Source organism: Elephas maximus, chromosome 7 (genome assembly GCF_024166365.1).
Source record: "Elephas maximus indicus isolate mEleMax1 chromosome 7, mEleMax1 primary haplotype, whole genome shotgun sequence".
NCBI lineage: Eukaryota > Metazoa > Chordata > Mammalia > Proboscidea > Elephantidae > Elephas > Elephas maximus.
The window spans coordinates 124,473,299-124,488,365 of NC_064825.1; the positions used below are offsets into that span (position 1 = coordinate 124,473,299).

The 15,067-nt window shown below is 43.5% G+C and overlaps 2 protein-coding genes across 5 annotated transcripts in view; one reads left to right on the top strand and one right to left on the bottom strand.

The window, feature by feature from the left end:
* Window positions 1-15,067, top strand: part of TMEM216 (transmembrane protein 216) — a 28,302-nt gene that overhangs the window by 3,990 nt on the left and 9,245 nt on the right. Inside the window, exon 5 of one of the 2 annotated variants that reach the window (XM_049892157.1) lies at window positions 1-4,062. The exons of the other annotated variant lie outside the window; for it this stretch is intronic. Coding sequence (XP_049748114.1) covers window positions 1-16 — 16 coding nt within the window. The 3' untranslated portion in view covers window positions 17-4,062. Of the gene's footprint in view, window positions 4,063-15,067 lie in introns of those variants that run through there. 2 annotated transcript variants of the gene reach the window in all.
* Window positions 3,912-15,067, bottom strand: part of CPSF7 (cleavage and polyadenylation specific factor 7) — a 21,566-nt gene continuing 10,410 nt past the window's right edge. For 2 of the 3 annotated variants that reach the window (XM_049892146.1, XM_049892143.1), the window contains exons 6-10: window positions 14,184-14,598; window positions 13,383-13,501; window positions 11,026-11,194; window positions 10,211-10,378; window positions 3,912-5,900 (exon numbers count right to left, since the gene is read on the bottom strand). In XM_049892146.1, coding sequence (XP_049748103.1) covers window positions 10,216-10,378; window positions 11,026-11,194; window positions 13,383-13,501; window positions 14,184-14,598 — 866 coding nt within the window. In that variant the 3' untranslated portion in view covers window positions 3,912-5,900; window positions 10,211-10,215. The remainder of the gene's footprint in view (window positions 5,901-10,210; window positions 10,379-11,025; window positions 11,195-13,382; window positions 13,502-14,183; window positions 14,599-15,067) is intronic. The other variant, XM_049892145.1, reaches the window with a different exon arrangement.

Here is a 15,067-nt window from a genome sequence, read left to right on the forward strand (position 1 = left end):
TATGGACAGGATTTGAAGTACAAAAATTTCAGCCAGCAGCCCTCATGGGCTGACACCACACATACTTCTGGTACCATGGGAATTGGTGGGTCAAGTTGTCCTGGGAAAGGCTGCTTTTCCTCAACACAGACATTTGAGCAGCAAACCGAGCATAAGGCCACTGGGCACCATCTTCTAAAGCAGGACCATCAGCAGACTCTTCTATACTCTGGTATAGGGACGGGCAAGGTTATCCCCATCCTGGCCCTTCTCAGAACCAGTTCCCTGCTGACCTCAAGGTCTCCTCTTTGACCACTGTGGCCAGAGCATCTTGTGTGAACCATATGGGCTCCTCACGCTTCCAGCAGAACCTAAGCCACATGCTCCCCGTACGTGCTGTGCCAGACCTGTTCCGTGTCAGCACGGAGAGCCTCACGATGGTGTGCTCCCAGAGTGTATCAACAGCCTCTCGTCCCAGTCCTCAGAGACTGAGCTCCAGAACTTTTTTAGTAGCTGATATAGTGTTATTTTTCTACTCTCATCATGAAACAAACTATTTTATAATAAATACGTATTTTCTGTTGTGGGGGTTGCAGCCTTTTCCTTATGGCTCTGTTCCCTAGAATCTCATCCACTCCAAGAGAGGGTAGAGACTGGCAGCAGTTTGTTCTCAGGTTGGGGCTGGTTACACAGTATAGACACAGAAGGGCAGTGATGAAGGTAACTTTTTTTTCTCCAGGCTGCAGCCCGAACTAACGCATAAAAGCACAGCCAACCTCCGTATCTTCTTCGGGTCTGTCGTTCTGCAAAAGTCTGCTTACAGCCTCCACCTCTTCCCCAATGTCAGTGTCTTCTCTCTCATTTCTTTATAGAGAAATTGTCAGCTCCTTTTCAAGGTGGCTTGTGTAATTGGAAGCATATTCTAAACTTATCAGATTTTGGCTATTTTTAGTCACATTTTTAAATTTATATTTCTTTTAAAATTTCAAGTTAACATAAAAGGGGGATGTGGATTTTTTTTTTTTTTTAAGCTGGAGAAGTGTTGCCTTAGATGATTATCTATTTTCTTCTCCAAGTAACCATCTTTAAAGCTGTCCCTCGTCTTGCTCGGTAGGTGGTCACTTGTTTTTTAGCCCCAGGAAGCCACCAGCAGTCATGGCAGAATCCCCTTTAGGAGAAACCTCGAGCCATATAAGCCTTCTCTCTGCTGTCAGATGAATCTTAGGCTGTCTGCTTCTACTCAGAGTAAAAAGTAATTCATCTTTCATCATTCTGTGTGGGTTTTTATCACTGCTTATTTTCTGTGATTAGACTCATTCTCATCCAGTGAAGGTCTCCACCATCCAAAGCACTTACGCTTTTTCTTATTTTCTGACGTTACTGTGCCTTTGCTTCCTAGTCATCCTTGGGGGTCTGTCTAAATATTTCATAGACAAGTCTAATCAAACATGAAGTAACAAAAAATCCAATAGGAACTCTGGTATTTCAATCACAAATCCCACTAATACCTGATATTTTGCTGCTTTACACACTGATTTGATCACTGGCATCCAGCTGGAGAGGAACCCATTCTCCAAACCCTCTCATTTCATTTAGAGGCTCAGTGGTTAAGGTCACCTTCCCAGAAACACAGATAAATGAATGGGAGACCCAGTTGGAAGTTTAAAGGTGGTTTATAAAATCTAAACGTTAAGAGTTCAAAGGGACCTTAGCTATCAACTAAGTTTAACCCCCTACTTCACAGGCTTAGAAATGAGGCAGTAAAATAGCCAGCATCTGACAGCTAGTTACTCAGTTGGAGCTTGAAACCTTGCCTTAACGAGTCTCAGTCTAGCTTATTTAAATTCTTTTCTCAACAGGTACCACTTGAAGATGAATAGTTAAAAATGAAGATATGATTAGCAGTCGTCTCATTTGCTTATGTGGAAGCTTAGTGCATTGTGCTTCCTGTGGGTGGCTCCATAAATGTCTGTTTCTGATACTTGCTGGAGCCACCTTCGTGGATGCAGTTAGTTACACCAGAGAGAACGTCATAAAACAGATACTGAGGCAGCGGAGGATGGAAATCAATGCAGTTAGTATTTCAGGGTTAATGTGTGAATTCGGGGTTTGGTTCTAGAGGGAGGTCCTTCTGTGTCTATTTTAAATTCTAGTAACTGCCAGCAATCCTTGGCATATCTGGCCTGTAAATGCATCTGTGTCCATTGTGTTTCCCCTCTCCCACCACCACAGGTGTTTGTGTTCTGCTGTTTTTATAGCTCAGGAGTGATTAGGTTTAGGACCCACCTTACTCTGGTATGGCCTTATTAACATAACCAAAGAAAACCCTATTTCCAAACAGGACATCCACAGGTACAAGGGCCAGGAATTCAACATTATTTTCGGGGGCACAACTCATTCCCTAACACCGTTTGTAGGAGAGGAATCTGGTTTTGTTTTTGATACATCTTATAGTTTTTTTTTTTTTTACTACATACCATGTTGCAGTGCTTAATTTGCTGATGTTGCCATTCTCACATGTTCACTTGCAGATGCTCAACGTTATGATTTACTGTTCAAAACACTGCTGTATAACAGGCAATAATAATGAAAACCAAAAAAAAAAAAAAAAAGGGTATTCAACGTATCTCAGAACTGACTTACCACGGGGTTGTCAGAATGGAACCCCATCATAAGTCAGGGACTGTATTCATCCAGTGCCAGGCAGAGTGATTTAATCCATACCATGATCCTATGAGGCGGAAGGAAATTGACTCAGACATGATGTATCTAAGACCATTCAGAATAGAAATAGAGTCGAGATTAGAACCTAGACTAGGTAACCCAATGTTCACTCATTTTCTACACCACCATGGAACTGGTTAGATCAAATCAAAATATTTGTTTCTCTGTCTAAACTAGCATTCCTCATATGTCAGCTTACAAAGATCATCTGGGTCATAAAAAGGTAGATTCCTAGGCTTAAGTAGAGATTGATTCAGCCCAGGAACAGGGATTTTAGCAAGCGTGGAATATAACCGAGATGCAGGTGACTATGGACCTCAACTCGAACATTAGTTCTGAAAATGCACTCCACCTATTTTTTCCTCCCTCCCTTTAAGTGTCACATCATCAGACCCTCTCCTCCAGTAACAGCTATGTCATCCTATACTGCTCTTGCCTTTTTAGCCCCAGTACACATCTTCTGGTCCCTGGCTCGTATTTTATCATCTAACCCTCTTGTTCACCTGGCTCTTCAAAAAGCCAGGGGCTTTTCTGGAACCCCAAAGAGACTGCCCTGGAAAACACCTGTACTAAGCTTTCTTATCAGTACTTCTCATATTTACATAGCCGTTCAGTTTACAAAACATGTTGCTATTTGTTACCTCTGATCCTTAAAACATTCCGTGAGGAAGGCAGAAGAGCTATTATTTTCACTTTACAGATGAACAGACCGTGAGGTTGCATCACTTGCCCATGGTTAGAAAGACGGATGGTGGAACTAGGCAGTAGCACTCAGGTCTTCTAACTCCTATCAGGATTTTCTTCCTTGATGATAGCAAAACTGAACTGTACAAGGTAGAACTTTACTCTGAGAGTAAGTCATAGAAATCTTGAAGGGTAAAGGGAAGTTTTTTTAACCAGGCTGTTTAGATAGCTAAGGAAAAAAAGCTGAACCTCCTAGGGCACCTCCAAAGGTTTGCATTAGAGGTCTCCTGGAAGGCTTACTACAGGCTGCGACACTCACTGCCTGACACACAGCTCCAGCTAAGAACTCAGGGTTTCACTCCCATCTTGCAGCCACTACATCAGCCCTTGCCCCGTAAACAAAAAAAAAAACTAAACCCGCTGTCATGAGTTGATTCCAGCTCACCTCAACAAATCTATTCAATGCAGAATCCATAAAGTAGCTCACACCCCATTTATTATTTAAAAAATATTGTTACAAAAGGAAAAAAAATAATGCGGTATAAAAGATTGACAGCGTCATCAAGTTTATTACACAATTTTCAACCTATCAGAAAGACAAATCACCGACAACAGGGGGACGGGGCCTTGGCCTTTTTCAGGGTTGGGGTTTTTTTTTTTTTTTTTTTCCCTTTTGCTATCAGGAAATAAAACTAAAAATTATGTCATGAGTAAAAACAAAACAAAAAATGGGGAGAAAAAATCTCCAGGTAAACGGCTTTTCTGGTATTCTATATATTTTTTCCTTAAACTGTCACCTTACTTGGTTTTCTCTACATTTTAAAAAGACACCCGAGCTGCTCGCAAGGATGAGCACATCTTAACACTTGGCTGGATGGGCAGGGTGCCGTGTTCCGAAGTGGAGGTCGGGGTGGGGTTGCGGAACAGGAAAAAAGCTACCACCTGTAGCCTCTGTCCCAAGGGAATGTGCCTCTCCAACCCTGGGGGATCCCTCAGTGACTGACTGAGGGCTGTGTCAGAACGTGCTGGGAACAGAGGAAGGGCTCAATCCAGTCTCTCCCCCGAGCCAAAACGGTCTCTCTGCAGTGACCCTACGTCTCATGTGCCACATCTGGTCTCACGTTAGATGTCATATTCCCTCAGAGGCATGCAGCAGTAGCATCACCCCGCGGGTTCTGTAGGACCCTGTTGTTGCTTCTTCCTTCAGCAGCAACCACATCGCAATTTGGATGTTAAGGGAAAAGCAATTCCATTTGCCTGTGTAGAAAACGGCCCCCAGAGTGGTGGTCCTTAGAACTCTGAGCTGAGTTCATTCAAGTCAGGTTCCACTTCTTCCTTGCTCCTTATCAGAGGCAGAAGTACCTCCAGGCAGGGCAAGGGGCGCTATTAAGTCAAAAGTCAAAAGGTGTAGAGACACCAAATTTGTGACTTTACTTGCCTCCAAGTGCCAGGTTATCCCATAATCACAATAAGTAAAAGTATGTACCTAGGAGATGCAAGCCCATGCTTACCTCGAACCTGAAAAAGAAAAGCCTATGGAAGTAGGCCATATCCTGCCCAACTTGCCTCCTTCCCCACTCCTGGTACATCATAAAGGTTCTTCGTTGCTGAGGTCCTGATGTTCCCATCTCCCAGTGGCAGTACCTTCCTCTAAAACAAGGAAGCAGCCTTTTGGGGACGAGGGCTCCGTGTGTGAAATGGAAAAGCCCCAAGGAAAGGGACTAGCTAATAGAGCTGGTTATTGCAGGAGGAAACCAAACACTAAGCAGCAGAGTGTTAACTGGCTCTGCCAGGCTCCCCAGCAGAAAGCAACTTCACAGGCCTTCTCTGTTTAGGAGGGCAAGTCCATGGAGGAGGCTGGGCGGCAGGGAGTTGCAAGAGTTCAGCCCTCTGGGAGGTCAGGGAAATAAACCATCAATATGTGAGAGGGAAAAGCAAGAACAGAAATAGCTTTTCATCAGGTAATTTCTGTTCTCATGGTCCCTCCAAGGGCTGGGAGGGTAAAGAGTTAAACAGAAGTGGTATGTTAGCAAGGGGTTTGGACCCTCTTGGCCCCATCAAATCTAGTGCTGAGGGCAGGACTCTGGACGTATTTTGGCATACCCAGTCACTCTCCTAGACCACACATGAAGGATCGATTTTCTCTGGGAAGGAAGCCTTCCCATCAGCCTCACCACTGAAATGTTCCTGGAGAATCAGAAACTCTACATTTCCTTGGACAAAGCACCATTCTCTATGAAGACCAGGGGCCCGGACACGTTTTCTTCCTGTCTGCCACCCCTCCCAACCACACAAAGTCTTTAGGTTCTTTCCCCTGGCAAATAGAAGGTGTGGGGTTGGGAGGGCTGCCAAGCAAACTTCAATCCTGTGGGGCAGAGGGTATTCCTTGGGTGTCTGGAAGGAGTTAGGGGCTTGGAAGAAGGGGAAGGGGTGGAGCGGCCTCCGTCCTTCAGTCCTGATCGAGGTGAGGAGATGCAAGTCCATTAAAAAAAATTTTGCTTCCAACCAGATTCCTGCAACGAGAACATCAGAAGAAAGAAAACAAATTAGAGGTTACTTTCTGATTAACGCAGCTTATATAAAATACACCGGCATTTTCTAGGGTTACAACCTAAGAAGTAGGGGATGTAGACAGTGAGGGAGCATGCAAGCCTGGGACAGAAGGGAGCAGGACTGTCTGGGATGTTCTGAAAAGGCAGTAGTTGCCCTGCAGTGAGAAGAGGAAAAGTGGCAACAACGTCTGTTTTTAAGATTAGGAGAAAAACACAGACCGTGAAATGAGGTCTCTGAAAGCAATCTCATTGAAAAGACTTTTGCTGGAAAAGTATGGGAACTATTACATTTCAAGAAAAGCTGCTACAAGGGAACATGGTGAGTTTAAATAATAAGGTGCAGCAAATCTGCTCTGAGTCTTAGCTTACCTTAAGTCTTGGAAATGGGAGGTACAATGGTAAGAAAGCAAGTGTGTACATAACCGAATCACTTAACCCGCAGACATCCAAGAGGCCCTAGCAGGGAGCATTCACTCACAGAGCAAATGCCTGAACTTTTTTCCTTTTCAAGAAGCCCTCGTTCAAACAGATTCCAAGCAGCGTCCTTGAGGGTATGTGTGCGCACACACACGAGCACAGCGGAGCTATCCTAAGTTATACTAAACTCAAGAGATTTTAAGTCTTGGGAATCCCCAGGTGGCAGCTGTGAGTCAGGGACTAAAAAGCGTACTAATACCAGGCAGGAGTAGCCTGGCCAGGAGAGAGAGCATGGCATGGAAGTGAAAGGAAACAATCAGTAGTCATCATCAAAGAAACCTAAAAACAGAATTAAGAACTTCTGCCCAACAGTAAGGGACTGTTGAGCTATTTGTCACATCTCCACTAAACTTATGGACCTGGTCAGTCTAACAGTGATCCTATATTAAATACAAGTTATAAGTCAAAAGAAAAGTGGGAATTAAATGTAGGCTTAGAATTTCTAGTAAAGCCCAAGCTGACAGCAGCCTACACAAACACCCAGCCTTTGTACACGTGTTTCTGTGAAGAGGCCTCATAAAAGGCACACACTGGAGGAGCTATCCAAGAAAAAAAGAGAGCCACATGCTGCCCCATCCATCCACATGCTGAAATGGCACTGAGTATTTTCAATGTGGGGTCCTCAGAAACTGTTACAGCCTTGCTGGCTCCCCTTAACACCCAAGGAGGAAGAGTATCTGTCCCATTTTCTCAGTTTCCTACCATTAGGGCTTCTGAATCTTTGGACAAGATCAGGTTTTGAAAGGCTCAGTTTTCAGTGGATCGGAAGGATAGGAATGGGGTAAGAATAACTCTTTTGAGGAGGGTAATATCCTAAAATAATGAAACAACTGACATAGCCGAGGACTACAAAATGCTGAAGCCACAGATGACCTAAGAATCTCCTCAAACTCCAAAGAACACACATACATACCCTGGAAGAGAGGTACTCTGACCTGCCCCTACAACGTATGACACCGAGGATAACAAGTACATCCAGAGAAGTAACCTGCAGCAGAGTTGGCAGGCCGATTCTTCAAGGTCTGTGACTACATTTTAGGTGATAATGCTTGAGATCAGACAGAAGTACAGACTCCTCCAGAGGCCAGTCTGGCTTCAGGCCCCAGAGGCGGCCTCTATCATGAAGGAGAGCAGATAGAGGTTGCTGCTATACTGCTGCCTCTGGACAAAACACACCTTTCACTCTCAGGGATCACCTGTCCACATAATAGAAATATGATTATTTTCTATCGTAAAGGTTGCTGTACATAGAGCTCACAAAACTAGGTTCTGGGAGAAGTGAGGCCAATGAACCATCTCCCCAGCGTGAAACCTGAGTCAACAACCTGGTAACTACATATGGAATGAAGAGTCCTTTGGATGAGAATGTCAGAAATTTTTGGGGAGTCTGATTTAGTTCTTCTCTAGGACAAATAACAACCAAAATATGTAAGGGGTGATCAGGAAAAGTAGGAAGTGGAAAACCTGACTCAGAATTCATTTTCTTCATCTTATTAGAGGCCCACACTAGTCATAACTTTTCTGGGAGCTACTGGGTTACAGGATTTCTAGAGCTATCCAAACTGAATCACCCTCATAATGGAAGCAGCAGCCCCATTTTACGGGTTGAAAAAAGCAATGCAGTGTGACATCTCAAGTGTCAGGTTGAGATGCTTAATCTCCAAAATACTGATGATTTGTGGATCTCACCAGCAATTTCCCTGTCAAAAGACTACAGGAGCAAGGCCAACAAGAACTGTGACATGTAGTTACATGTTCCAGTGACAACCGAACGTGGCACTGGAGACTGATTCATGTTCTACATGGACCAGTCAATACCTCCCTGGTCGTGTTATCCCTGCTAACCCCAAAAGACCTTAGGCTACAGGACTAGGGTGGTGGGGTGGGACCCACAAGCAATACTTGCATCTCTGCTAGCTCAAACAAGAAAAGTGAAATGCTGCTACTGCTAGAGAGATGGGACTAGACCAAAGACCTACCTACTCCTTGCTCCTGAAGACTTAGGCCAAAGATACTTGTGGGTCCCATCTGCACTAGAGTCTGTACGTCCAATAAGCCTGGATAGGTGGGCACACCTCCCAAACTCACTCAGCCTGTTGATTCTAAATGAGTTATCCTAGATTTCAAGCATGTCAAGCACTCTAGATTTTTGTGGAATAAATGAAAGGTTTAAGAAGAGGAAAAGGAAGCAGGTAAAAAATGTTAGTAAACTTTTCATCTCCCCACTTGGCTTCCAGAAGTCAGAAACAATTCCTAGCTATAAATCTGTTTAAGTTTTTGGCAGATAATGCCAAACAGAGTGGACAGCAGTAGCTAAACAGTGTAACGGGAATAAGAAAATATTCATTAGTAGGTTGTCACTAGGCAAAACACTGCACAATTTTCCAACTGTGTATAGTTTAGCTATATCCCATGAACTATGGGAAATCACAGGGGGCGGGGGTGGGAAGGGTTTCTTTTCCCTTCCTCATCCAGCCATCCATCTATCCGCTCCACACCGATAAAGATACACAAACAGGACTAGGGTCTCCTCACCCTCCTTCTTAATTACCACTACCCCAGACTGATCAAACTGGTAAAACACCAAGGATCTCTTCATAATACACTTGATGTGAAACAGAAGAGTGGGATTCCCAGAGACTTTACAAGCGTGCAACCACAAAATTGAGACGAGACCCCAAAGTCATCTGGGTCATACAACTACCTCTAGGAACCACAAACAGACCATCTTAGCCAGTCTGGCCTACTTTTAAAGATCCCCACAGAAAGAGAGTCAATAACTGCTCTTGCTTATTCACTATAAACAATCTTTGCTACAAGCTCTCTTTCAGTTGGGATTCCTAGGCTGGTGGATGTAACCTGGAGAGACATAATCTGGAGCCTGCCTGAGAAGGGAAACAGCAGAGAACAGCACAGCTGAGAGATGCAGAGACTAAGTCCTGATAACACAGCTGAGCCCCTGGAGCCACTCAAGCCTAAAGTTAACCTTAGCCCTGACTCAACTTTTCAATTGCCTGAATTAATATAAGTATCATTGCCAACACTCCTGCTTTTGCTTAAAAAAAAAAGTTTCAAAAACAAAAAATCCTTTCTTTGAAGTTAATTATCCTCCACACAGTCTCTAAAGCTACTAAAGATAATTTTCAGATCACTTTCTCCTTTCTGTCTAAAGTATTCCAATTTTCACAAGCTTTTTAATAGACATTACTCAAAATCGTTCATGTTGCACAATCAAAACAAGGAGGCAATGTCTTTTGTGTCTTCGTCAATTTTCTTTTTACTTGAAAGTTTAATGGGGTTAAGATGTAATACTGATAACAACAATGGCTAGTCTTTATGGAGAGCCTACTGTGTGACAGGCACTATGAGTGCTGAATGTTCTAGATGGATTATCTCACTGAATACTCAGTAGCCCAATGAGACAGTTGCTTTTATTATCTTCATTTACAGATGCGGTGGTGAGAAACAGAAGGTAATAGGGCTTACAAGGGGAGGAGCTGTGACTTGAACTCTGTTATCTGCCTGTAGACTCCATGCTCTCAGCTATGATGCCGTGATGTTGCTCAGAAACCAGGTTCAGGCAGTCACGAAACAAGTAAAACAGTTTAATCTCAAATCCATCTAACAGTGAGCTTCCCAACAAACATGCAAGAAATCTGCCCTCCTGAACTTTCAGTTACCTGAGCCAAAAATCCTCCCATCCCCTTTATTCGCTTTAAAGAGAAAAAGAAATCTTCACTGTCTATTTTCTTTCATAAAAAGATCATCTACGAGCCAGGAATAGGGAGTCCCACCTTTCTCAGTGGTGCCGGTCTCGTTCTCTATCCCGGTGCCTCTCGTGCTCCCGGTTCCTTTCTTGGAAATAATCATCATGCCGATCTTCATTATGAAGCAGGTCCCGGTGCCTCCTGCTGCTCTCCCGGGACCGGCTAGGTGACCTCTCCCGGGACCGATGTCTTTTCCTAATAGGAAGATCCTTCAGCCTCACTCAGAGGGCCTACCACCTTCTTTCCAAGAGAGTTCTGTGCTTTGGTGTCTTCCAGTATTTGTCTAAACTACTATTCTATTACTCTATCACACACCCATTTGTCTTGAAAATGGTAGCTGTTTGAGGACTAGTCCCTTCTTGGGAATATACTAACAGATAAATTTGTTGAGATCTTATTATGTACCAGGCACAGTGCTAAGAGTTTTACATGCATTATCTCACCTGATCTTTACAACAGGTTTATGAGATAAATACTACTATAGTCTCTTTTTTAAATAAGAGGAAAATGAGGCTTGGAAAGTTGAGGGACTTCCTCAAGGTCATACAGGTAGTCAGCAGCAGAGCTGGGGTTAAAATCCAAGCCCGTGTGGCTTCAAAGCCCAAGTTCGTAACTATTTATAAGTCTTTTTTTTTTCCTAAATGAGCTCACAGCCTCACCCAACATATATTGCTGACAGTATACTTATTAATGAAAGTGTTTAATTTCTTAAAGTTATGAGGGCCAGGTACACTCTTTCAGCCAGGTCCTTGCCAGATACCCTGGACTCCTTTCCTCCCCCTACCAATCCTGGAAGAGTGCTAATCAGGGCTGTTAGGCCAATGAAGCAATCATCAACTCACCTGGAAGAGCTCCCGCTGGCACCCACACTGTAGGACTTGGCTTCAATGCCATGAAGACAGTCCTTAAGAGAGGAGATGAGGACACGGCAACGCTCATCATTGGCGACCCGGGACTGTTTGATAACAGCAATGGCTGTGAGCAGCGTCTCAATCGCGTCACTGTAATCCCCTAGTGGGGGATGGATGGGAGAGGCCATGGATGAGCAGAGACAGTAAACTGAGCCAAAAGGAGAACCCAGAAAGACATAAACGAAGAGTAACTAAATGGATGAGGCAGAAGTGATAGGTATAAAACTGGATGACACCTATACCCCAGTGGTCTAGAATCAGAAAGATGTCTTTAGGTACTGCTACAAGATGTATAAAGTGATACACTATAGTCCAAAGGCAATTTGGCATTTATTAAAACAATGTGTATACTTTCTACCCAGCAATTCTACTAAAATTTTTCTACGTCTGTTTACCAGCACCTCTGTTTAAGAGAGTTTGTTTCAGCACTATTACATTAAAAATTGGAGACAAGGTTAAGTTCCTTCAGTACAGTCTGGCTATATATAAAAAGTTATGGAACACTGGTGCTACAGAACATTACACAATTGTTAAAAAGCATGAGGTAAATCTGTATGTAAACAAAGTAATCCATCTGAAGTGCTTAGCACAGTGCCAGGCACACAATAAGGGCTCACTGAATGCTAGGTATTATTATATATCGATGTAACAGATGTCCAGAATATATTAATTGAAAAAGCAAGTTGCAAAGCAGTATACCATTTTGGTAAAAAAAAAAAAAAAATTATGTTACATGCATTAAAAAATCTAGAAGAACAGTTATTTATATGGTAAAGGCAGTCTCGTTGGCAGTCCTTGTATATGTAGAAGACTTTCATTTCTTAATATTACATAGTTTTATGTCTGAATTTTTAAATACATATTTTAACCAATATATATTTCATCTTTAATTTGATGTGTGTGCACATACACAATAGATGTAAATATAATAATGCATAATTTTAAAAAATGTCGTCAAGAATTAGCTCCTTCATTTCCCAATGCCTGACGCAAGGATAGGGGCCAGGGGCTGAGTGCTTATACCATGCTTTTCCAAGCTGAATCAAGAGCATTATAGACAGAAGACAATGCATGGAAAGCATGAATCTGGATTGGAACCCAGTGAAAATGAAGACTGGCAGCTTCCTCTGTGCAAGGAAATAAGAACAGGTACTCCACGGTCCTCTGGAGGTTCAGAAACACCAGGACATCAGTTCCACAGGGACCGGGAATTTTTCCCTGTTTTGGAGGCACTCTATATTTGTAGTTTGAATGACAAAAAGGGGTGGGGAGGGGATAAAAATTCTGTTACTAATTATCTCAGCGTGAAGGGATTGGTAGAGAAGAGGAAACAGTGATTATCATACTCTTCTGAATAGCTGACTTGTTACAATGAGCATATATTTTTTAATTTACAAAGATTCACTCACATGTCAATGAAGGTTTTCTGGCAAAAAAAAAAAAAAAAATTTCTGAAAAGAACACAGACTTCCTGTCTTTAATTTATTCTGTGGTTTCAACTCTTACAGCCAAAGATGAGAAATTATATCAAGAGATAATGTTTAGGGTTAACTTATTTCTTAGGAGATCTGATCATCTACATGCATTTAAATTCACGTAAGAGGCGGAAAACTCACAGGAAGTAAGAACTGAATATGACTACTCTCATACTGTGAGACCTGGACTGGAACTCTCAAACTTCTTACATTCTCTTTTCTTGGGAACTAAACATTTTGTGCCTAGGGCTCTCAGAATCATGGTTTCTGGTTCTGCCCACTTAATACTGAGAGCAGGGCAAAAGTTAGCTTAAGGGTTTAAGCCTTATGATGATGCCCAACAGACTTGCCTCTTTCTGGGACAGACTACATGGAGGAGGCCATCAGCTCTGCCTAGGCTCCCAAATGTAACTCAGACTTCATATCAAACCATGATCTAGCTGAGCCATCATTCCTAAAAAACCGTGGTCTATACTTGGCACTGGACCCACTACACAGGCACTACACTAAGATCAAGATCTACACGAGGAAGGAATTTCATTCTGCAACAAATACTACAAATCCAAAGATATCTGCTAATTATATTCTAGACACCAAGTTGGTTTTGATGGGGCAGGTCTACTAGACAGTTTAAAACACCAAAATTTCCCAAAAGCCAAGAAATCAGGTCACATATTGCTCTCCAAAATACATCACTCTTGAGAATCTTAACAGTGCTCCAATTTATTCTGTTGAATTTCTTGCCAATAGAAATGACAAAACGATGGAAAAAATCAAAGTAAGGGGAAGGCAGCATGGGTAAGCGTGAATTACCTGCACTGGCTCCAGATACCGCTTTAGAAATGGCACTGCTGGAGATCGCTCTGTTTCGCTTCATGATCTCCTCAAATTCCGCTTCACTCACTGTAGATGGTGGAGGGCCCGAATCTCGGCTGCGAAGAGATAATACCATTCCTGATTGCCCATACACCTTATCTTTACTATATAGTACTGTTAAAGTCCCTGGGTAGGCTGCTAACCTAAAGGCTGGTGGTTCCAACCTACCCAGCGGCTCTGTGGAAGAAAGGCCTGGTGAATGGTGTCTGTAAAGATTACAGCCAAGAAAAGCCTGTGGAGGAGGTCACGATGAGTTGGAACCAACTTGATGGCAACAGGTTTGGTTTTTGGGTTTACAGTACCACTATTTAATTGTGCTCTACTGTATAATGTCTTAAATGGTTCTCAGATTGTTTGCATGTTTTGTGTGTTTATGTTCTCTTCAAGGACAGTATTTATGTCATATACTTTTGTAATTCTGGCATGACCCAACTGTGTTAGACATTTGTTGCATTTTTAACAGCCACTCAAGGCATGCGGTTTCACGAAGCCTCTTTAAAAAGGGCTATGAAAGACATGGTTTGAGTCGTGTGGGTATGATCCACACAAAACACCAAATAAAAACATTCACAAACAGATGGTAAACTATTTCCCAGGACTCTACACCATGACAACAGAGATCCCACAGGGAAACGTAAGAATTCAGTGCTTACTTCCTCAGGGAGAACAAAAATGCTTAACCCACTGTCAACCCGAGTATTTCTAGCTCAGCTATGTAAGCAACAAGATAGTTCTTACCTGCCATGGTGGTTATAGGGCGCAGAGGCCTTCATGTAAGTATCTGGTGGAGGCCCCACAGAGGCATTTGGTGGAGGGAAGAAGGCTGGATTGAGGTGAAGGGCAGGTGGGATGGCCCCAGGGGGAGGTACAGCCAGATGAGGAGGTAATCGAGGAGGGGGGGGCATAAGATGCTGGTAGTGGATGCCAGGAGGAGGAGGAGGGACCCCGAAGCTTGAGGAGAGAGGTGGTGGGGGTGGAATTGGGGGTGGGGGCAGACCCATCAGGGGGAGGGCTGAAGGAGGGCGATTGAAGTAGGGCAGCACACTGGGGGGCTTATCCACACGGGCGGAGGAAGGTACAAGGTTCTCAGAGGGTGTGGCCCGTCCATCAGCAGAATCACTAGAATCTCGGGAGTGGGCCCGTGGAGGTATCCCTATGGAGCAAAACAGAACTGATGTTACTGCCCAGGCTTTAGACACAGAACCAGCTCATGCTTCAGCAACAGTCATCTGATAACATACTGAGAAAGGTGACTGCGGTAGCTGAGAAAGAGGGCAAAATCGTCTGCTGCCCTTTCTTTGGCCTCAGGGAACAGGTCAGTTACACTACAGACCCAGAAAACAATACCACCCTAAATCTTTTATGTCAAAGTATGCTTTTCCTCTAGCACTCTCAAAGTGCCTGCCACATCTCCTGATACAGGTTCGGGGCCTCTCTCCTTAGACTGGCACTAATCGGCTCTATCCTGTTGCACACTTGCCACAGCACTGTGGTCAGAGAATTTTGGGCTGGGGCAAGGAGGACACGGGGTATGGATGACACTTCCTGCATCCACAAATAAAAACTGGCCAAGGGAGTAGGGAAGACACACACATGAAAAGATTGGAGAATAAGTGAGAGGT